Raw genomic sequence first — 24,629 nt, 5'->3', positions numbered from 1 at the left:
TAAGATTCACTCCCAGTAGGCGGCGGCTTAGCGTGTGCAAAGCTGCTAAAAGCAGCTTGCGAGCGAACAACTCGGAATGACCACCTTTGTGCGGAGCTATTTTAACTGTCATAATCTTAAGGGCGATATTCAATTGTTATATCGCGCCTGATCTCCCGTCTAAAGTAACGGGAGATCACGGGGCGATATTAAATTGATCTTTTTTATCTTGGCTTTCATGCCCCATAGAGGTCGGGTTTAGCCGAGGAAAGCAGCTAAACCCAAGCAAACTAATGGGCGCAAAGCGCAAAAAGTCCCATTTGGGCACCCAAACAGGTCACTTTTTGTGCATTTCAGCTCACCACCCACTGGGGGTGCAAGCTGAAATGCCAGCGCCGCAAGCCATCGTGCCCGAACGAAGCAACAATTGAATTGCTCTGTTGGGCGCCATCTAGAGGCTGCCAGCGCAAAAACAATTGAATACCACCCGATGTGTTTTACTAAATTTCTTTATAGGCATAAGAAACCGCAATGATGCAATGGCATAATGTAGAGAATGGATGGGAAAGGTAATAATATTATTTGGATATGGATTATGGTTATTCTAACCTACATTGTGGCAAGGTCATATTTGCCCAACATATGTAAATTTTTCCATTATATGTTTTTTGTTTTTTTTCCAGTTGAGAGTCAAGTAGAGACAAGTATTTGGAAAGAGAAAATAATTTATTACCAGATATTTAGGGATGACCAACAAGTGCTACAGATATTGTAACCCCCAGACTGAGTTGGACCCTTGTGCCAAGGCAGGATTGGAAAGAGGAAGCAGTGTAGTTATAATCCTAGGTGTTCCTTCCTCATATCAGCATTCCTTAAATTGGGTACACACTATACGATATACTGTGCGATATATCATTATGGATGTGGTTCGGAACAATATATCGCACACATCGCATAATGTGTACCTCCAATCAGTTGTTGATTGAATAGTTCCATTGGATGTGCTCCACGTCCAATGGGATGAATCCATGGCCGATGCGGTGTAGATACATGCAGCATGTAAAAAATACATTGTGCCATCATACAGCTGGTTGTTTAGTGTGTACAGCGGATGTGGTGTACTGTTACACTGCATTGCCAAATCGCACCACTAGAACGTGTATACCCAGTTTTAAAGCTTGGGGTTAATTTCAATGTTGCCTTCAGCCATCACAACCACTAATGCTGGGTGTAATATAATGAGGTAGGGGGCCGCTCGTGAGGTAAATAATACCCTATGCTACAAGTAGTCACTTACAAAGTAAGGGCAAAAGTTCAAGGGTTTAGAAGGTATTCTTTCCATGAGAGGACAGATCATCATCTTGGTTCAATGAAATGTAAAAATAAAAAATGACATCCTTACAGTGCAACCACCGCCTTACAGAGTAGCGGCATCCATTTTGTGAGCTGAACCAGTATTAACAAAAATACATCCTAACAATTCATCAGTAATCAGCGGCATCATAAAAGCACATCATGGTCTGGCACTCCCACTGAGCGGAGGCAGCCATTTTGTGTCCAGAAATAGTATGAACCTTATTTGGTAGGAACTTTTAGGAGGCCTATATAAAATATTCATAAGGGACAATTCCCTGCTGCCTTCATAGGCTGCTTTGTCATTACACTGATCCAGCCCACAAATAGGCTGCCTCTTGTGCTTGGACATAATGCACTCTTGTGTAGGAATAATCACACTTTCATTTAGGATGGTTCTTCAGCAGCATTGGACATTCAACACAGATCTAGTCTGCAGGTGTCACATTTAGTGGTTCTACAGAGTTATAATGCTCTCCCAGCCCATAAGCATGGCGCATATATCTGAAAAGAAAGCAAAAATGGCACATTTATATGTTTGTATGTATTGTGTAACAACAGCTACAATAATATACATCAGTGGTGCAAGTAGAATTTTTTTCTCAGTGGTACGGATAGTAAAAATGGCTGTGGTCACGTGTCATTGGGGGCATGGTCACACAAAACTAGGGGAGTGGCTACATGACAATAGGGGCATGGCCACATTATGCCACACACCGTAATGCCCAATACACATTATGCCACACACCGCAATGCCTATTACATATTATGCCACACACAGTTATGCCACTGACACCATTTTATGTCCCATACACAAAAATGCTCCTTATAAATTATGTTCCAGTGGTGGGCTGTTCCATACCACCCTGCTTTCAGCACTGATATACATTCATATGACCAAGGCTGAGAAGTAATGACAATTATAGAGTACTCAAACACACATACATACAATGCAGATTCACACAAAGATTATATATCGAGAATGGAAACATCTATTTTAAGGGCATATTTATTAATCACCAGTTTTAGACTCAATAATTATAAATGCTTATAGCTGCAGTAAGAAAGTAGCATCGCCCATCTGAATTAAGAATCAAATGCAGAGAAAGTGGTCCCGATTGCCAATGCGATCACTTCACGTCTCCTCCAGGACCCCTCTGCTGACCACACATGTTCAAGGGGCCATTGCTGAGGTGGGATTCTACAGATCCCTCTTCCGGTGACTACTGCAGAGTGTAGCCTATGGTCTACAATGGACAATGTCGTCTACAGATGGTGTTAGCTACTGGGGCCAAGCTCAATTAAGCAGCCCCCACTGGGGGATGTAGTTATATGACCGGCGATCAGGAGACCACCGGTCACATTACCTCCCCCTACATCCCGCCTCCTCAGAATCTCGACAGTCGGCATGTAAACTAGCAGGGACTATTCCCACTCGTGGGTGTCCACGACAGTCGCATGCAGACTAGCAGGGACTATTCCAAACTCATAGCTGTCCACCCATAGAGTGTGAATAGAACCTGCGGCAAGGGGCTTGTTGTGCTCGCGTCCCCACCCCCAGCAATCCGCTGCCGGGATCCCGGCGGAGGTCACGCATACCCAACCCCCCACTGGTATACCACAAAGAAGGCACTCTTACAGGGGATGAATGTGACCCCTCATAAAATAGAGAAATGCTCCACCCAGTGACTATAAAAGTAATACCCCTTCAGAAAATACTTACACTACAGTGATAGGCTTGCTGGAATACTCCTCACCAATGACAATAGGCGAGGCCTCTGCCTGGACGACCTCTATTGGAGTCTGCAGTATGTGTGACAGAGCTCGGAGCTGGAACACAAAGCCAAAATGCTAAATTACCAGATGGAAATCAATGGGCCTTCTATATGAAAACTCAGCATGCTGGCTAAGGACCTCATTCAGTAAGGATTGCAAAGTTTGCAAATCGCAACCCAGCTGATTAATCGAACAACTGCGTTTGCATCGCACATGCGCGAGTTAATATATTGACAGAAAACGCGTACACATAGTGATGGCAATGCAGTCGCTGTTTGACAGGAAGTCGGCGTTTCTGGGCGGAAACCTGACGTTTTCTGGGTTTGTCTGAAAAAAAACGCAGGCGTGGCCAAGCATTTTTAAAAAAGGGCCTCTGACGTCAGCAATGACCACTTACAGTCTTTTGTGTCGCAAGAATTGTAGATGACCTTGCCTGGTGCAGATAGGAAAAATCTTCGATGTTCCAGTAATTGCGTATGGTTTTGCGATCAGCCCGGATATTGCGATGCAGTCACAATTTCTGAAATGGACGTTTCTCTGTTTCTAGGCGGCAACTATTTAATCGCAGCAACTGCTCTTTAGCAGAAACTGCAATCCTTGCTGAATAAGGTCCTATGTGTGTGACCAGATAGTAAGGCACCTAGATTATTAAATAAATAGTGCTGCTGAAAATACACTTTATTATAGGTCTTGCAGATATTGTCGGACACCTAGCATGACCTATTATTTTCATCTCCGGTTAAAAAAAATAGGAATTTAATACCTACCGGCAATTCCTTTTCTCGTAGTCCGTAGTGGATACTGGGGAACTGTACTTTAGTACCATTGGGTATAGATCAGGTCCACTGGAGCCTGGCACTTTAAAACCTTTAGTGTGTGTATGTGTGTGCTGGCTCCTCGCCTCTATGCCCCTCCTACCAGACTCAGTCTAGGAAAACTGTGCCCAAGGAGAAGGACATGCCACGAGAAAAGAAAACAGGTACAACAGCGGTGAGGCACTAAGCCAACACACAACCATAACCGAAAGGAGGGCGCTAACCAGAACAGAGGATAGCAACACCAATCTAACCAGGATAGCACAGCCATCCCAACAACATAACGGGACCGCAATGGCGGGTCAACCAAATACTTACTCAGGTAAGCAGGAATCGAAGCACTGAGGCGGGCACCCAGTATCCACTACGGACTATGAGAAAAGGAATTACCAGTAGGTATCAAATTCCTATTTTCTCTAACGTCCTCTAACTTTAGTACCATGGGGAAGTCCCAAAGCTCCCAAACGGGTGGGAGAGTGCCGAGACCCCTGTAAAACCGCCTGACCAAACTGAAGGTCATCCTTGGCCAAGGTGTCGAACCGTCAGAATTTAACAAAAGTACACCAAGTAGCAGCTTGGCACAACTGTAAGGCCGAGACACCCCGGACAGCTGCCCAGGAAGAGCCCACAGACCTCGTTGAGTGGGCCGGAATACACGTAGGCAAAGGCAGAGCCGCCGAAGCATAGGCCTGTTGAAAGGTTAACCTGAGCCAACGAGCAATTGATTGCTTAGTAGCCGGACGACCAATCTTGGTGGCAACATACAGGACATAAATCTTCAGAGCCCTCACCACATCCAAGGACTCTGGACCAACGGAAGCGTCAGACAACACTGGAACCACATTGGGTTGATTCACGTGAAAAGCTGAAACCACTTTTGGTAAAAACTGAGATCGGGTCCTGAGTTCCGCCCCGTCTTCATGAAAAATCAAATAAGGGCTCTAACAGGATAAGGCCCCCAGTTCAGAGACACGTCTGGCAGATGCCAATGCTAATAACATCACAGTCTTCCAGGTAAGAAATTTCAACTCCACCCTATGTAAGGGTTCAAACCAGTCCGATTGAAGTAAGGACAGCACCACATTAAGATCCCATGGAGCTGTGGGAGGTACAAAGGGCGGTTACATATGAAGAACTCCTTTTAGGAAAGTCTGTACTTCCTGCAACATGGCAAGTTGTTTCTCGAAGGAAATAGAGAGCGCAGAAATCTGCACTTTGGTGTAGTCTAAACAAAGGCCCATATCCACTCCTGCTTGCAGGAAGAGTAGAAAACGACCAATTCTAAATTCCACGGGAGAAACCTTTCTACTTTCACACCAGGAAACATACTTTTTCCAGATACAATGATAGTGTTTAGACGTAACCATCTTCCTGGCCTGGACCATGGTGGAAATAATAGGATTTTAATACCTACCGGTAAATCCTTTTCTCTTAGTCCGTAGAGGATGCTGGAGACTCCGTAAGGACCATGGAGTATAGACGGGATCCGCAGGAGACATGGGCACACTATAAAAGACTCTGAATGGGTGTGAACTGGCTCCTCCCTCTATGCCCCTCCTCCAGACCTCAGTTAGAAACTGTGCCCAGGGAGACGGACATTTCGAGGAAAGAATTTATTGTTAAAACACGGTGAGTGTCATACCAGCTCACACCACGAATATACAGCAGAACGTGGTATTCAATAGAATACCAGCCAACGGCATGAACAATACACAGCCACATGCTGAGAGAATATGTAACACAACCAGTGTGTCAACACAACCAATGATGAGACACCGCCTGCCATGGCATGCACAACGTCAGCAACAGCCTAACAGAAAAGAAACACCACAAGAGTGTCACCATACCCAATAACTGCAGACACAGTACGCACTGGGACGGGCGCCCAGCATCCTCTACGGACTAAGAGAAAAGTATTTACCGGTAGGTATTAAAATCCTATTTTCTCATACGTCCTAGAGGATGCTGCAGACCGGGCGGGAGAGTGCGGACGACTCTGCAGCACCGATTGAGCAAACATGAGGTTCCCATCAGCCAGGGTATCAAACTTGTAGAGCTTAGCCAAAGTGTTTGAACCTGACCAAGTATCTGCTCGGCAAAGTCGAACCGCCGAGACTCCTCGGGCAACTGCCCAAGAAGAGCCCATCTACCTAGTAGAATGAGACACCACCGACTTCGGTAACGGCAATCCAGCCATAGAAAAAGCACGCTGAATCATATCACAGATCAAGCGTGTAACAGACTGCAGAGACGCAGGCGCCCCAACCACGCTGGGGCATACCGGACAAACAGAACCTCTGTTTCCCCAATCTGAGCCAAATTGGCGACATAAATATTCAAAGCCCTGACTATATCGAGAGACCTTGAATCCGCCAATGCTTAATCAATCATAGGCATCAAATAGGCAGGTTTCTGCGAAACAGAGACCACTTTTGGCAGAACTATTATCCGAGTTCTCAATTCCGCTCTATCCACCTGGAAAATCAAACAGGGACTCTTGTGAGGTCCAGCCGCTACTTCTGACATCCGCCTTGCGGGCGCCGAAGCCACAAGCATGACCACTCTCCAAGCGAGAAATCCTAACACAACCTTACATAAAGGTTCCAAGCATTTTGACACAAGAAAACGCAACACCACATCAAGGTCCCGCGGTGCCAATGGGAGAACAAATGGAGGTTGGATGTGCAGTACTCCTTCCATGAAGGTCCGAACTTCCGTAAAGGTTGCCAATTCTTTCTTGATAGAAAATTTATAAGGCCAAAACCTCACTGAAATGGAGCCTAACTTTAGGACTGCACCCACAGCTGCTTGCAAAGAATGGAGAAGAACGACCCAGCTGACATCTTCCGTAGTAGCCTTCTTGGAATCCCACCAAGACACACATTTTATCCAAACACGGTGGCAAGGCTTTGCTGTTACTTCTTTTCTAGCCCGAAGTGTGGAAACGACTTCACTGGGAATATCCTTTCTGGTTAGGATATGGCGTTCAACCGCCACGCCGTCAACGCAGCCGCGGTAAGTTTTGATACATGCCCCGATCTTGTCGTAACCGTTCCTCACGCAGAGGAAGAGGCCAGGGATCTTCTAAGAGTAAATCCTGCAGAACTGGATACCAAGCCCTCCTCGTTTAAACCGGAACAATGAGGAGCACCTGAACCTTTGTTCTTCTTACTTTTATCACTTTCAGATGAGTGAAAACGGAGGGGACTCATAGACCAACTTAAAACTCCCAAGGTGTCCCCTGCTATATCTTGAGTGTCCTCTGACCTGGAACAATAACTCTGAGATCTCTCATTGAGGCGAGATGCCAACATGTCCAATTGAGGCACTCAAAGACTTATCGTTTCAGTGAAAACTTCTCGATGACGACCGTATTTCTCCCGGATGGAGATTGCGTCTGCAGAGGAAACCATTTCTCCATCGTTCACATCTGGAACGAAGACTGCTAATATAGCATTTACCAGTCTTTTCCCCCCAGCGGAAAACTTTCAGCATCTGCCATTACTGCTTTGCTCCTTGTTCGGTTTACTACCACTACTGCTGTCAAGTCTTCGACAGAATTAACACGGCAGATCACGAAGCATACGTCCATTAAAAATAACTCTTAATCCAAGACAACGTATTGCAGACAAGCTTCTCCGCTTGATCAGTTCCACTGTAAATACTTCCCTTGCAAGCACTGATCCCTAGTCTCGGAGATCTGCATGCATGGACCCTAGGAACTCATCTTGGATTCCGAACCTTCGCCCCTCTAGGAGGTGAGAACTGAACCGACACAACAGGAGCGATATCCTGGCCATTAGGAATACATTCCGGCTCATGTGCAGGTGAGACCCGGACCACATTTCCAACCAGCCCCGGGAAAACCACTCCGGCATTTGACCTGCTCACCGAAAAGGCCTCTAAGGTCCTCATCGTCAACAGACATATTGATGGATTGTCACTGCAAATCTGATCCGACTCCGGATCCTCAGACCCCTTTCCACAGGAATACACAGAACCTCAACCATTCCGTATCTACTGTGATACCCACCACCGACGTCTGCGTCGTTGGGAACAACAGCCTTCCCCTGTGTTGAAGAAAAGTCAGATAAAAAACAACGATCTGTACCACTTGTGTCTTGACTTCGCCTTAATCATGAGTGTTCCAGTACAGAATAACAATGGCTCTTACTATTGAAGGAACACCATCGTACTGTCATCACTCCGGTGAAATAGCAAAGACAATCCTGGATATCAAGCCAGATACCAACTTCGTAAGAAGAAAACTTTGTGTGTGTCCAGTCACTCCTGGGCACAAAGTCTAACGGAGGTCTGGAGGAGGGGCATAGAGGGAGAAGCCAGTTCACACCCACTCAAAGTCTTATAGTGTGCCCATATCTCCTGCGGATCCAGTCTATACCCCATGGTCTTTACGGAGTCCTCAGCATCCTCTAGGACGTATGAGAAAACCCTGGAGGGAAGACCTTTTCTTGCTAGAATCTCCCGATCAACTTCCAAGCCGTCAAACGTAGCCGCTGCAAGTCTGGATAGATGAACGGACCTTGTTGAAGAAGATCCTTTTGGAGCGGCAGAGGCCAGGGATCCTCCAGAGCCATGCTTAGGAGGTCCGAGTACCACGCCCATCGAGGCCAATCCGGGGCAATTAGAATTGCTTGAACGCTTTCCCTTCTCAGTCTTTTTAGAACCCTTGGGATTAGCGGTAGAGGAGGGAACAGGTACACAAACTGGTACGTCCATGGTGTCGTCAGCACGTCCACTGCTACAGCCTGCGGATCCCTCGTTCTGGAACAGTAACAGCATAGCTTCTTGTTGAGACGAGAAGCCATCAGATACATCTGTGGACAGCCCCACCGGTGAATTAACAATTGAAACACCTGGAGATGTAGGCCCCATTCCCCCAGATGGAGGTCGTTTCTGCTGAGGAAGTCTGCTTCCCAGCTGTCCACTCCTGGAATGAATATGGCTGAGATGGCCCTTGCGTTGGCCTCTGCCTAGAGGAGGATTTTGACACTTCTCGCATCATTGCTCTGCTTCTTGTTCCACCTTGTCGGTTTATGTATGCCACCGCCATGGCGTTGTCCGATTGAACCTGGATCGCCTGATCCTTCAGGAGATGGTAAGCTTGCAGAAGAGCATTGTAAATTGCCCCGAGTTCCAGGACGTTTATCGGCAGAGCAGATTCCTGAATTGACCATATCCCCTGGAAGTGGGCCCCTTGGGAGACTGGCATCCGTTGTCAGTAGAATCCACAAGTGGATATTGAAATTCCTGCCTTCTACCAGGTGAGGAACTTGTAGCCACCATAATAGAGAAATCCGGGCTTTTGGAGATAAGGTTACCTCCTGATGCATATGAAGGCGAGACCCCGACCATTTGTCCAGCAGATCCAGCTGAAATGGCCAGGCATGAAATCTGCCGTATTGGATTGCCTCATAAGCAGCAACCATCCTACCCAGCAAGTGGATGCAAAGATGTATGGATACCTAGCGAGGACGGAGCACTGAGCGAATAATAGCCTGGATAACCAAGGCCTTGTCCATCGGGAGAAACACCTTTTGAGACACTGTATCTAGTATAATTCCCAGGAACTGAAGACGTTGGGTCAGTTCCAGGTGACATTTCTGAAAATTTAGGATCCACCCATGATCCGTAAGCAGGCGAGCCGTCAGATCGATGATTTGCAGTAGACACTCACTGAACATAGCCTTTATCAGGAGATCGTTCAAGTAGGGGACAATGTTGACTCCCATCATGCGCAGTTGCAGCATCATCTCCGCCATGACTTTGGTGACGACCCTCGGAGCTGTAGATAGGCCAAAGGGCAAGGCCTGAAACTGGAAATGGTCATCCAGAATGGCAAACCTGAGGTAAGCCTTATGAGGCGGCCACATGGGAATGTGTAGGTAAGCATACTTGACATCTAGAGATACCAGAAATTCCCCCTCCTCCAGACCGGACACCACTGCCAGCAGAGATTCCATCTTGTATTTGGACACCCACAGATGCGGGTTTAGAGACTTCAGGTTTAAGATGGGTCGAACCGAACCGTCTGGTTTTGGAACGACAAAAAAGACTGGAGTAAAAACCCCAGTTGTGTAATGGAGGAGGTACCAGAACCACCACCCCTATCCGCAAAACTTTTTGAATAGCCTCTTGCAAGGTAACTCTTGCAGCGGGCAAAACTGGTTAGCCCGATCTGAAAAATCTGCGAGGAGGCTCGAAATTCCAGCCGGTATCCCTGGGAAATGAGGTCCCTCACCCAAGGATCCTAGCAGGACTTCGCCCACACGTTGGCGAAGTGTTGAAGGCGAGCACCCACCTGAAAGTCGTCTTGCTGCTGGGGCCAACCGTCACGCGGAAGGCTTAGCAGCAGGGGATACGGTGAACTGGTCCAGGGATGCAGCAGTTGCAGGTTTACGGGACTTTCCACGAGATCCTCTGGAAGCAGTGAAGACCCCTCGGCCCCTGCCTCTGAACCTTGCCACATGAAAGGACTGCAAGTAAGGTCCTGTGTAAGAACTTCTAGCAGGTGGCGCAGCCTGGGAGATCCATTTATTTAATTTGTCCCAAACAAGGCATCACCTGTAAAAGGGAAGATTTTCTACACCCTTTTTGGAATCAGCCTCCACTGACCATTGACCTAACTACAAAGTTCTGCGTGCCGAAACTGCCATAGCATTAGTGCGGCCATTTATCTTACACAATTCCTTTATAGCCTCACTTATAAAATTTGCAGCATCCTGTATGTGTAGCAGCAGAGTAATGACCTCATCCTGGGGCAAAGTGTCTAATCCATTAATAATATTATCGGACCACTTGACTACTGCCCTGGAAATCCACCCACAAACTATTGTGGGGCACTGTGCTACGCCTGCTGCCATATAAATTGCCTTGGGAGTGGTCTCAATTTTACGGTCAGCAGGGTCTTTAAGGCATATAGCCCCTGGCACCAGCAGTGCCAATTTCTCAGACAGTCTGGATACAGACGTATCGACTGACAGGGGGAGGGGGGTTTCCCATACCTTCCTGTCCTCAGCTGGGAGGGGAAAAGTAGATAAAATGATCTGAGGAATTTTAAAATTCTTGTCAGGTTTACCCATGCCTCCCTGGCCAGGGAGGTTAATTTCTTAGACACAGGAAAAGTGGCTGAGGTCTTGGTTCTATCATTAAAGTACAACTCCTCATCTGGTTCTGCTTCCTGATTGGGTATGTCAAGAACCTCTCTTACAGCATAAATGAGGGCCTCCATCCCAGGGGACAGAGAGCCATCCTCATCCATATCATCATCATCATCCACATCAGGCTGATCAGAATCAGACAGGAGCACCTGTGGCAGTGAGCGTTTATGTGAAACCAACAGAGGAGGCTGAGAAGCCTTTCTGGTATCTGCTGCTTTAGCCATACAATCAATAGACTGTTTTAACACCTGTCTCTCCATTTTAGCTGCAGCTAATTCTGAATTTACATTCTGAATCATGTTTTTAAAATTATCTAGCCAGTCAGGTGCATGTGAACTGTGTCCCTGTGGAGATCAGGAACACTGGGGGTCATTCCGAGTAGATCGCTCGCTAGCTAGTTTTAGCAGCCGTGCAAACGCTATGCCGCCGCGCACTGGGGAGTTCACACGAGGGACCCTGCTGAAGAAGGGCTAGAGTTACAAGCAGCACACATAACCATGTCAATAGGCATGTTTACACAACTGTAATACAGCGCAGCTCACTGAAAAAACACCTCCACACAGACCCTAGAGAGCCCCTGGAGTGACACAGAGAAATGGAGACCAGCACACAAACACAGCAGCGCAGTGTGTGAAATTATGTGTATAACCTTATAGATGTGCAGCCGCACTAACGCTGGTGTGCTCTCCCCCTGCTATGACCCCCTGGTACCAATACAGAGTCTGCAACAGTGTGGGTCCGTGGAGGAGCAGCGTGCATGCAGCCTTGATGATCCGCAGCAGCAGGAAATTGCAAACTTTACAGCCATCTGGGTTAAATGTTGATATAGAGCTTAATGTTTTTTTGTAATAAAACTAAATATTCTTCCTTATTTTGATATATATATAAAAACCATCCATCTCCCTCATCAATTTTTTTTTTTTTAATTTTTTCTAGTTGCTTGACAAATTCCAATCTCGATTTTTCCCATTTTTTATTTTTTTAATCTGTCAATTCATCTGCACATTTTTTCCCACAAAGTGCAATACCGTTAGTATAGAAACATCAGCCATGTGCATACCGCCTTTTTTACCCACTTCCTGGGAGAAAATCCCTGTTTTAAAATTATGAATAAAGTTTTTTTTTTTAAAAGTTTAAAAAAAAGTTTTTTTTTGCTATAAAAAGGAAGTTGGCTAAACCAGTGCTATCCTCGATAAAGGGCCTGGAGCCCGAAACGCGTTGGAAAGCACTACCATACAGCAGGTCAGTCCTAGGTGCACTCTGTTCAATTTGAGTACACCGGAATAAAGCCGTCACCAAAGCCGGTTCCAGAAGCCGTCACGGAGCGCAGCACGCCGCACAGGAGACGCGGCAGGAGAGAACGGCACTACCAAACAAGGGAACCAAGCCGCACGGAGCAGCAGCCCACGACCCCACCGCCAGCAATCTTAAGGTGGGTAGTTTAGGGATAGATAGATCTGGGACATTTCTCCACCTTCTTGCGGCTAATATCGGAACCCGTTTTTACATAAAAGGGACTACAATTTCCCAAAAGGGCTGTAAACATTTATTAACCACCCTTCTTTTTTTCAGGTATTGCACTTATTGTTCACGCAACTGTTGGTTCTTTACAACTGTTGCAATATATAACAAGCGCCTTGTTTTATATAATTACTAGTGTTTTGTGTTTTTTTCTTCAAGGCTGCTCAAGCATTCAAATCCCGACATTAGCGCGGTTGTTTATTCTTTTTGTATATAGCAGGAAATTGCGCCTTCCCGCTCTGCTGGAAGCCCCGCCCCTTGTAATGGCGTACGGTCCCATTAATGTTTATACTGGCTTATTTCAACATAAAACAGTACACACAAAACCTAGTTGACAGTGAGCACTGTGGAGCATGAGCCCTGAGCCTGCGTAGTCCACGGCGGGCACCGCAGCTCGTGGCCAGTTACCGCCACATGACATGCCGCCAAACCACACCGGGACCCGCTAACCAGGACCCCAGTGTTAACATTCACCTCAGAAGCTCCGTGTCCTGTCGGCTGGGATTACCATTAACCCTCAGGAGGTTGGTTCAGTTTCCCCTCTAAGTTGAAAATAAATAAAATAAAAAATAAAGGATACTCTCTGGAGCGCCAGGGAAGTGCACCCGGCTCATTGGGCACATTTTTCTAAACCGAGTCTGGTAGGAGGGGCCTAGAGGCGAGGAGCCAGCACACACATACTAAAGGTTTTAAAAGTGCCAGGCTCCAGTGGACCTGATCTATACCCCATGGTACTAAAGTACAGTTCCCCAGTATCCACTAGGATGTTAGAGAAAAATACAAATCAGTAATTAAGAAACTGGGGGAAGGGGAAGGGGGGGGTTCACGTTACTAAATGGCGGCTTTACAAGCAAAGTATGTGTTTCTGCCTGCACTATTTAAGACAGCAAATAGTATTAAGTGGAAAATCAAGTGTGTTTTTGCATTGAATAGTATTTGTGCTTTAAATTCTGCAGGCCCTCAAAAGGACCAACGACAACACTAAGTGCGCATCCAATAACAGCTCACAGTGGAAAAGTCCCATGAACTCACTAGGACCTGGTGACTACTCTCATAACTTTGTACCTCGGAACTTCAATGATGCCTCCAGCTCCTAGTGAATCGGTATTGATTACCTCTACAGTGTATGCAGCCAGGAAATATAAAGGTACATTACATCTGTTAAGCAAACTGGATAACTGGGGCACTATAATAAGAATTTACTTACCGATAATTCTATTTCTCGGAGTCCGTAGTGGATGCTGGGGTTCCTGAAAGGACCATGGGGAATAGCGGCTCCGCAGGAGACAGGGCACAAAAAGTAAAGCTTTAGGATCAGGTGGTGTGCACTGGCTCCTCCCCCTATGACCCTCCTCCAAGCCTCAGTTAGGATACTGTGCCCGGACGAGCGTACACAATAAGGAAGGATTTTGAATCCCGGGTAAGACTCATACCAGCCACACCAATCACACTGTACAACCTGTGATCTGAACCCAGTTAACAGTATGATAACAGCGGAGCCTCTGAAAAGATGGCTCACAACAATAATAACCCGATTTTTGTAACTATGTACAAGTAATGCAGATAATCCGCACTTGGGATGGGCGCCCAGCATCCACTACGGACTCCGAGAAATAGAATTATCGGTAAGTAAATTCTTATTTTCTCTATCGTCCTAGTGGATGCTGGGGTTCCTGAAAGGACCATGGGGATTATACCAAAGCTCCCAAACGGGCGGGAGAGTGCGGATGACTCTGCAGCACCGAATGAGAGAACTCCAGGTCCTCCTTAGCCAGGGTATCAAATTTGTAGGATTTTACAAACGTGTTTGCCCCTGACTAAATAGCCGCTCGGCAAAGTTGTAAAGCCGAGACCCCTCGGGCAGCCGCCCAAGATGAGCCCACCTTCCTTGTGGAATGGGCATTTACATATTTTGGCTGTGGCAGGCCTGCCGCAGAATGTGCAAGCTGAATTGTATTACACATCCAACTAGCAATAGTCTGCTTAGAAGCAAGAGCACCCAGTTTGTTGGGTGCATACAGGATAACAGCAAGTCAGTTTTCCTGACTCCAGCCGTCCTGGAACCTATACTTTCAGGGCCCTGGCAACATCCAGCAACTTGGAGTCCTCCAAGTCCCTAGTAGGCGCAAGGCACCACAATAAGCTGGTTCAGGTGAAACACTGACACCACCTTAGGGAGAGAACTGGGGACGAGTCCGCAGCTCTGCCCTGTCCGAATGGACAAACAGATATGGGCTTTTTTGAGAAAAAACCCACCAATTTGACACTCGCCTGGCCCAGGCCAGGGCCAAGAGCATGGTCACTTTTCATGTGAGATGCTTCAAATCCACAGATTTGACTGGTTTTAAACCAATGTGATTTGAGGAATCCCAGAACTACGTTAAGATCCCACAGTGCCACTGGAGGCACAAAAGGGGGTTGTATATGCAATACTCCCTTGACAAACTTCTGGACTTCAGGAACTGAAGCCAATTCTTTCTGGAAGAAAATCGACAGGGCCGAAATTTGAACCTTAATGGGCCCCAATTTGAGGCCCATAGACACTCCTGTTTGCAGGAAATGCAGGAATCGACCGAGTTGAAATTTCTTCGTGGGGCCTTCCTGGCCTCACACCACGCAACATATTTTCGCCACATGTGGTGATAATGTTGTGCGGTCACCTCCTTCCTGGCTTTGACCAGGGTAGGAATGACCTCTTCCGGAATGCCTTTTTCCCTTAGGATCCGGCGTTCCACCGCCATGCCGTCAAACGCAGCTGCGGTAAGTCTTGGAACAGACATGGTACTTGCTGAAGCAAGTCCCTTCTTAGCGGCAGAGGCCATAAGTCCTCTGTGAGCATCTCTTGAAGTTCCGGGTACCAAGTCCTTCTTGGCCAATCCGGAGCCATGAGTATAGTTCTTACTCCTCTACGTCTTATAATTCTCAGTACCTTAGGTATGAGAAGCAGAGGAGGGAACACATACACCGACTGGTACACCCACGGTGTTACCAGAACGTCCACAGCTATTGCCTGAGGGTCTCTTGACCTGGCGCAATACCTGTCCCGTTTTTTGTTCAGACGGGACGCCATCATGTCCACCTTTGGTATTTCCCAACGGTTCACAATCATGTGGAAAAACTTCCCGATGAAGTTTCCACTCTCCCGGGTGGAGGTCGTGCCTGCTGAGGAAGTCTGCTTCCCAGTTTCCACTCCCGGAATGAAAAACTGCTGACAGTGCTATCACATGATTTTCCGCCCAGCGAAAAGTCCTTGCAGTTTTTGCCATTGCCCTCCTGCTTCTTGTGCCACCCTGTCTGTTTACGTGGGCGACTGCCGTGATGTTTTTCCCACTGGATCAATACCGGCTGACCTTGAAGCAGAGGTCTTGCTAAGCTTAGAGCATTATAAATTTACCCTTAGCTCCAGTATATTTATGTGGAGAAAAGTCTCCAGACTTGATCACACTCCCTGGAAATTTTTTCCTTGTGTGACTGCTCCCCAGCCTCTCGGGCTGGCCTCCGTGGTCACCAGCATCCAATCCTGAATGCCGAATCTGCGGCCCTCTAGAAGATGAGCACTCTGTAACCACCACAGGAGAGACACCCTTGTCCTTGGATATAGGGTTATCCGCTGATGCATCTGAAGATGCGATCCGGACCATTTGTCCAGCAGATCCCACTGAAAAGTTCTTGCGTGAAATCTGCCGAATGGAATTGCTTCGTAGGAAGCCACCATTTTTACCAGGACCCTTGTGCAATGATGCACTGACACTTTTCCTGGTTTTAGGAGGTTCTTGACTAGCTCGGATAACTCCCTGGCTTTCTCTTCCGGGAGAAACACCTTTTTCTGGACTGTGTCCAGAATCATCCCTAGGCACAGCAGACGTGTCGTCAGGATCAGCTGCGATTTTGGAATATTTAGAATCCATCCGTGCTGTTGTAGCAGTATCCGAGATAGTGCTACTCCGACCTCCAACTGTTCCCTGGACTTTGCCCTTATCAGGAGATCGTCCAAGTAAGGGGTAATTAAGACGCCTTTTCTTCGAAGAAGAATCATCATTTCGGCCATTACCTTGGTAAAGACCCGGGGTGCCGTGGACAATCCAAACGGCAGCGTCTGAAACTGACAGTGACAGTTCTATACCACGAACCTGAGGTACCATTAGTGAGAAGGGCAAATTTGGGACATGGAGGTAAGCATCCCTGATGTCCCGGGACACTATATAGTCCCCTTCTTCCTGGTTCGTTATCACTGCTCTGAGTGACTCCATCTTGATTTGAACCTTTGTAAGTGTTCAAATTTTTTTAGATTTAGAATAGGTCTCACCTAGCCTTCTGGCTTCAGTACCACAATATAGTGTGGAATAATACCCCTTTCCTTGTTGTAGGAGGGGTAATTTGATTATCACCTGCTGGGAATACAGCTTGTGAATTTTTTTCCATACTGCCTCCTTGTCGGAGGGATACCTTGGTAAAGCAGACTTCAGGAGCCTGCGAGGGGGAAACGTTTCGACATTCCAATCTGTACCCCTGGGATACTACTTGTAGGATCCAGGGGTCCTGTACGGTCCCAGCGTCATGCTGAGAGCTTGGCAGAAGCGGTGGAAGGCTTCTGTTCCTGGGAATGGGCTGCCTGCTGCAGTCTTCTTCCCTTTCCTCTATCCCTGGGCAAATATGACTCTTATAGGGACGAAAGGACTGAGGCTGAAAAGACGGTGTCTTTTTCTGCAGAGATGTGACTTAGGGTAAAAACGGTGGATTTTCCAGCAGTTGCCGTGGCCACCAGGTCCGATGGACCGACCCCAAATAACTCCTCTTCCTTTATACGGCAATACACCTTTGTGCCGTTTGGAATCTGCATCACCTGACCACTGTCGTGTCCATAAACATCTTCTGGCAGATATGGACATCGCACTTACTCTTGATGCCAGAGTGCAAATATCCCTCTGTGCATCTCGCATATATAGAAATGCATCCTTTAAATGCTCTATAGTCAATAAAATACTGTCCCTGTCAAGGGTATCAATATTTTTAGTCAGGGAATCCGACCAAGCCACCCCAGCTCTGCACATCCAGGCTGAGGCGATCGCTGGTCGCAGTATAACACCAGTATGTGTGTATATACTTTTATATGATATTTTCCAGCCTCCTGTCAGCTGGCTCCTTGAGGACGGCCCTATCTATAGACGGTACCGCCACTTGTTTTGATAAGCGTGTGAGTGCCTTATCCACCCTAAGGGGTGTTTCCCAACGCGCCCTAACTTCTGGCGGGAAAGGGTATACCGCCAATAATTTTCTATCGGGGGGAACCCACGCATCATCACACACTTCATTTAATTTATCTGATTCAGGAAAAACTACAGGTAGTTTTTTCACATCCCACATAATACCCTCTTTTGTGGTACTTGTAGTATCAGAAATATGTAACACCTCCTTCATTGCCCTTAACGTGTGGCCCTAATAAGGAATACGTTTGTTTATTCACCGTCGACACTGGATTCAGTGTCCGTGTCTGTGTCGACCGACTAAGGTAAACGGGCGTTTTAAAACCCCTGACGGTGTTTTTGAGACGTCTGGACCGGTACTAATTGTTTGTCGGCCGTCTCATGTCGTCAACCGACCTTGCAGCGTGTTGACATTATCACGTAATTCCCTAAATAAGCCATCCATTCCGGTGTCGACTCCCTAGAGAGTGACATCACCATTACAGGCAATTGCTCCGCCTCCTCACCAACATCGTCCTCATACATGTCGACACACACGTCCCGACACACAGCACACACACAGGGAATGCTCTGATAGAGGACAGGACCCACTAGCCCTTTGGAGAGACAGAGGGAGAGTTTGCCAGCACACACCAAAAAACGCTATAATTATATAGGGACAACCTTATATAAGTGTTTTCCCTTATAGCATCTTTTTATATATTTCTAACGCCAAATTAGTGCCCCCCCTCTCTGTTTTAACCCTGTTTCTGTAGTGCAGTGCAGGGGAGAGCCTGGGAGCCTTCCCTCCAGCCTTTCTGTGAGGGAAAATGGCGCTGTGTGCTGAGGAGATAGGCCCCGCCCCTTTTTCGGCGGGCTCGTCTCCCGCTCTTCAACGGATTCTGGCAGGGGTTAAATATCTCCATATAGCCCCCGGAGGCTATATGTGAGGTATTTTTTGCAAAAAAAATAGGTTTACATTGCCTCCCAGGGCGCCCCCCTCCCAGCGCCCTGCACCCTCAGTGACTGCCGTGTGAAGTGTGCTGAGAGCAATGGCGCACAGCTGCAGTGCTGTGCGCTACCTTAAGAAGACTGAGGAGTCTTCTGCCGCCGATTCTGGACCTTCTTCTCTTTTCAGCATCTGCAAGGGGGCCGGTGGCGAGGCTCCGGTGACCATCCAGGCTGTACCTGTGATCGTCCCTCTGGAGCTAATGTCCAGTAGCCAAAGAAGCCAATCCATCCTGCACGCAGGTGAGTTCACTTCTTCTCCCCTAAGTCCCTCGTTGCAGTGATCCTGTTGCCAGCAGGACTCACTGTAAAATAAAAAACCTAAGCTAAACTTTTCTAAGCAGCTCTTTAGGAGAGCCACCTAGATTGCACCCTTCTCGGCCGGGCACAAAAATCTAACTGAGGCTTGGAGGAGGGTCATAGGGGGAGGAGCCAGTGCACACCACCTGATCCTAAAGCTTTACTTTTTGTGCCCTGTCTCCTGCGGAGCCGCTATTCCCCATGGTCCTTTCAGGAACCCCAGCATCCACTAGGACGATAGAGAAAATAACATTATGGCTTTATAAATGACATGATTGCACTTACCTCTAACTGGCCCCCCCAGGCTGGTGTGTTTGCTATTTCGGTGCAGTACTTTTCAAATTCTTCTGTATAAGACAATACAACGTTGTTATAATAGACTGCAAAGTCCTGTAAAGTGACAAATGTTTTTGCATTTCTCTACATGCGTCCCATCACAACAGACAACCAATTTCTCACGGAAGAAACAGTAAGGTACTGTAGGCTACATAAGGTGCAAGTACAAAGTCTAGGAAGAAAGGGTGTACATGGATAAGGAACTAGTTCGGGCATGTCCAAACTGCGGCCCTCCAGCTGTTGTGAAACTACATATCCCAGCATGCCCTGACACAGTTTTGCTGTCAGAGAAGGCTAAAGCTGTGTCAGGGCATGCTGGGATGTGTAGTTTCTCAACAGCTGGAGGGCCGCAGTTTGGACATGCCTTAACTAGTTGAAGCTTAGACTATAAAGGGTACAAATAAATGGATCAGTGTTGAACCATAATCTTATCAATCTTTTTGTTAATGACCTTGTAGGATAGCAACTTGCTACAGAAAGATTTTAACAGTGTTGCAAAATGGGCTGCCACATGGCAAAACACATAAATATGTATAAATGTTTTGCGTCTTGGCCGTGGTGATGAGAACTGTGATTCTGCACAATCAAATACAACATAATAGGAAAACTGAAGGGGGAAGAAGGATTTAGGAATACTACTGTACCCACCACCACCAGCATTCAGCGGGACCGGTACAATGCCAACCTGGTTTTGCCTTGTAAATGATTTTGGCTTTAAAAATATGGGCATACTTGCATAAACTCACACCTTCCGGCTTCTTGCACCCTATTACATTTAGTCCTATGTATGAGAGGTGAACACTAACGTTTTCTCACTCATGAACATGACATGAAGCACGGAGAAAGAATACGTTAACTAGAAGTGCCCTCAAGTGGCCACAAATCTAAAGGCTGCCAAACCCTTCAAGGCTTTTTGCCATATTCACAAAATGGTATGCTTGACTCCCTGCTGATTCTAAACTTTCACTGTTTGCCTACTGGACTTTGGAATATAAACTGGTATATTAATATTAAATATGTATAAAAGGACTAAAAGAATAAAAAAAAAAAAAAAAAATCTGCAGAAGAATTTATAAATTGAGCCCCTTTTTTGTTTTGGTTTACATAATTTGTTATATAATTAATTTGAACTGTACCCAATACATATTAAAGGGTTCGTCTACAGTAGTAGTAAAGGATGCTGTATTATTATGGGCTAGAGATTTGATGCTTTAAACATGAAACACCACCCTACAGCTTGGCAAGCCAGCCGGCATACTTGCACGGCGCTCAGCTTCCTGGTCCCGTCCAGCTCTATGTAACATTGCATGTATGTGGGTGCAAATAAGTCAGCCTTCAGTGCCCTTTTAGCAGAGGGGGAAATTCATGGAGCATGGGGACTGACAAATACTTGACTTGAATGAAACAGACCAAGGGGTAGGGTGAGAGCCGCATGCGAATGGATTCACAAAATGCACAATTTCAATTATTATTGCCTTTGAACTGGATCCAAAACTACATCTATTTTAGTTTTGGGTGGAATTGTTCTTTACCATTTTCCAACTTCCTAATCAGAATTAATTCATGTATAAATCTCACCTGGAGTGTACATTTCTCCAGTGGTAGAATTAGTGAGGAACGGGAGGAAATCATCTGCATGGCTCCGCATATAGTCGGCGGTTTGGTGCCTGAGACTTGTGAGAGTCAGGCTATTCTCACGCTCCTTCAGCTGCTGTTCAATGGCTCGGTACATACAGTGACCATCTGATGGGATCTGTCTAATCTGCAGCTGTCTCTCTGACAGAATAAGGGCGAGCTTCTGACTCTCCAGGTGCCGAGCTCCAGACAGGTTCTCTACTTCAGCCTCCGCAATGCGCTCGTCTCTTTCTTTCTCCATGCTGGCTTTCTTCTCCTACAAAGGTTACACAAATCCCTTTAAGAAATTTAAATCTGCAGCTGGTGGCATGATAAAACTAAAATGTGCAACGTCAGAGGCAACAGGCACTGGCCACTCACAAAGGAGTTAAGGAGGACGGGGGGGGGGGGGGGGGGGGGATAAGATGGGGACATCACTGGTCAATCTGGTTTGAGATCCTGTAAGTTAAATCAGTCTGGCTCATCAGTGAACTGAACAGTATGGGATGATGCACTGTACAACCAGATATGCTAACTAAGGCCCCCATTTATCAAGCCTTGGATAGTGATAAATAGCACGGTGATAAAATACTGTACCAACCAATCAGCTCCTAACATCCACATCACAGGCTGTGTTTGAAAAATGACAGTTAGGAGCGGATTGGTTGGTACTTTATCACCGTGCTATTTATCACTCTCCAAGGCTTGATAAATATGGGCCTAAATCTGTACAAGCGTGTCCATCATACAAGGAAAACAGCACAAGAAAACAAAAGATACTAACATATTCCAATTTGTACAAAATTTTAAAAATTAAAAAAGTAAAACAGAAAGCACGTCTTTACCCGTCTCTTCTGTGCTTTGGATACACGCGGTTGATGAACAGACACCTCGCTTCCAAGATCTAAATCGTGGATGTCATTAGTAATGCTGCTCAGCTAAGAAGAACAACAAATCTCAGTTACTAAAATAAAAAAGGACTAGGGAGCATATAGCAAGGATCACAAATCTTGTTCTCACTACGTTTCAACATTCATTTAGTGCATTCACCCCCTATAAAAATTTGTTCGCAATTCTGGTCAATATACAGTGATAAGTCTTTGAAGCAACGTGGTGCCATGTGGAACATGGCGCTATTACATATAACCCAGCTTTGCACTATACTGTATGTAAGAAGGGGATGCAGTTAATCTACCGGCTCTCGGGATCCCAGCACTCAGGATCCCAACAGCGGGTAAAATACCGGTGGTCGGAATAGCGACCGCTCCCCGGCATTCCCAAGCGGGTGGTGGGTCCACGCCACCACCTGAGGGAGAATAGAAACCGCGCGAAGCGTGGCGAGTGGACTCATTGCCGGCATTATGGCTGGCGGGATCCTGACAGCCGGGATAATGTCTCCATCATGTAAGAAGACTGCAGGTTATCAGAGTAGGGGTGATGGAGGATATCGGAGCAGTAAGAAGTGGAAGGAGCTGTGGAATGTGTATCATTTGGATTAACCTCAATAACATAGACGTTTGACCTCCTCTGCACAGACTACTCCTCCGGCCAGGCCCTATCCGTCGGCAGGCAAATATGGAGAGAGGAATGGGGATATTTCGGCATTCTTTATTGGCAAGTTAGTCAAAAGTAAATAAATAGCCTAATACCATCTATTCTTCACTCTGCTGATGCAACTCAGGACTACAGTAAGTAACACCAAAAGCAACTTCAAGCTGGCTGAGAAGAGGAATAGCAGATCCAACAGCCTCTTATTAGCGGCTCAGAAACATGGGAAAAAGGAATCCCCTCTGAGATCTTAACTACCCAACATAACCTTATTCTTTTTTTCTAATAAACACCATGGCATCCGTCACCTCTGTTTGCACAGACTGCTGCTGTGACAACGCTGCAAGCTCCAGTTTGTGTCTTTCATCAAGCTCAGATTCCATCCTGGAAATGTCCTCGGCCAGCTGCTTCCTTCTCTTCTTGTCATTCTTAGGCACTGACGTTTTCATGCTCTGAATCTTGGCTATAAAAGGTCAACAGAAGGAACAATGTAATACTGGATTATCAGACATCATAAATATAAAGATCCAAGACTGTAAAGCTAGGTAAACACTAAGTAATTGTGGGCGATATGGCTACTTTTGGCCGACACGGACAGTAATTGTCTAGTGCAGAGGTTCTCAAACTCGGTCCTCAGGACCCCACACAGTGCATGTTTTGCAGGTAACCCAGCAAGTGCACAGGTGTATTAATTACTCACTGACACATTTTAAAAGGTCCACATGTGGAGCTATTTATTTCACTTGTGATTCTGTGAGGAGACCTGCAAAACATGCACTGTGTGGGGTCCTGAGGACCGAGTTTGAGAACCTGTGGTCTAGTGTGTACGCAGCACTTTTACTCACGATGTAGTGAGAGCTGCAGACTATTTCGTTCACATCATTCACAGAAAATACAGGGTATGTACCTCGGCACGATTTCTAGTGTCTAGTATACGAAGACACTATCAGCGAAACTATATGGGTTTGATGGGATCATTTAGAAATGAGCAATTATTGGGTAGTGTGTATACTGCACATCTGCTGTTTTTGGGATCTTTTTTTTAGGTCAGAAGGGATTGACCCAAAGGGTGAAAGTGGGTGTCCGAAGCATCCTTAATTTATATTTCTTTCTGTGGACTGTCCCAACTTAGAAAGTCTTGCACTGGTCATTTGGTTTATTGTATACATTTCCCAATCGGCATTCTCATGGTCTGGACTTTATAACATTAATATGTGTAGATCCAGGTACATGGCATTATAATAAAGAGGACCCATTTATTATTAAGAGAACATCTAATAGCGATTATTTCATTTTTGTTATAATTCTCTCCATAAAAATTGGGAGCCATTATTGCTGCAGAGTAATATATATATATATATATATATATATATATATATATATATATATATATATATATATATATATATATATATAAAAAAATTATACATACATATATACACACACACACATTACATCCAGTACATGCTATTACATAGGTGTGGTATGGAAGGTAGATAGTAACTAGGTCGACCACTATTGGTTGACATGGTCTCTAGGTCGACATGAGTTTTTTATTTATTTTTTTGTGTCATTTTCTTCGTAGAGTGACCAGGAAACCCAATTAGTGCACTGTGTTGCTTCACCAATAGTGGTCGACCTAGTTACTGTCGACCTAGAGACCAGATCCCCTATTACATACATACGTATACTTAGAAACATACACACACATGTAACACATATACTCACATACTGTACATACATTCACACACACATATACTTACAGTACATACATTCACACAGACGATAATTACAGCATACATGACGAAGCCCTCACCCTGCAGATCCTTCTTCTCCTTGCGGTGCTGTCTCAGCAGCACTCCCTCCTCTGAGTCGCCATTCTCCTCGTCCATACTGCCCAGCACCGCACTGTCACCTTCCCTGCATCACCACACTGACGTCAATCCACAGCGTGACGTCACGGCCCTCCAGGAGTATCATGACAGCGTGCCAGCCAATAAATTATCGGAACTATA

At 46.2% G+C, this 24,629-nt stretch overlaps 1 protein-coding gene across 1 annotated transcript; it reads right to left on the bottom strand.

The window, feature by feature from the left end:
• Positions 1 to 686: 686 nt before the first annotated feature.
• OTUD6B (OTU deubiquitinase 6B) lies at positions 687 to 24,620 on the bottom strand. Its single transcript, XM_063924089.1, has 7 exons — positions 24,431 to 24,620; positions 22,923 to 23,077; positions 21,912 to 22,004; positions 21,031 to 21,343; positions 19,402 to 19,463; positions 3,056 to 3,162; positions 687 to 1,836 (listed from the first exon to the last, which is right to left on the bottom strand). Exons 1-7 carry the CDS (start codon positions 24,504 to 24,506, stop codon positions 1,761 to 1,763), a joined length of 882 nt encoding a protein of 293 aa, XP_063780159.1. The 5' UTR covers positions 24,507 to 24,620; the 3' UTR covers positions 687 to 1,760.
• Between the last annotated feature and the right edge of the window lie 9 nt (positions 24,621 to 24,629).

Source organism: Pseudophryne corroboree, chromosome 5, assembly GCF_028390025.1.
Source record: "Pseudophryne corroboree isolate aPseCor3 chromosome 5, aPseCor3.hap2, whole genome shotgun sequence".
Taxonomy (NCBI): Eukaryota; Metazoa; Chordata; class Amphibia; order Anura; family Myobatrachidae; genus Pseudophryne; species Pseudophryne corroboree.
Note: the sequence above shows the minus strand (reverse complement) of the source record. Positions and strands in the feature narration are given on the sequence as shown.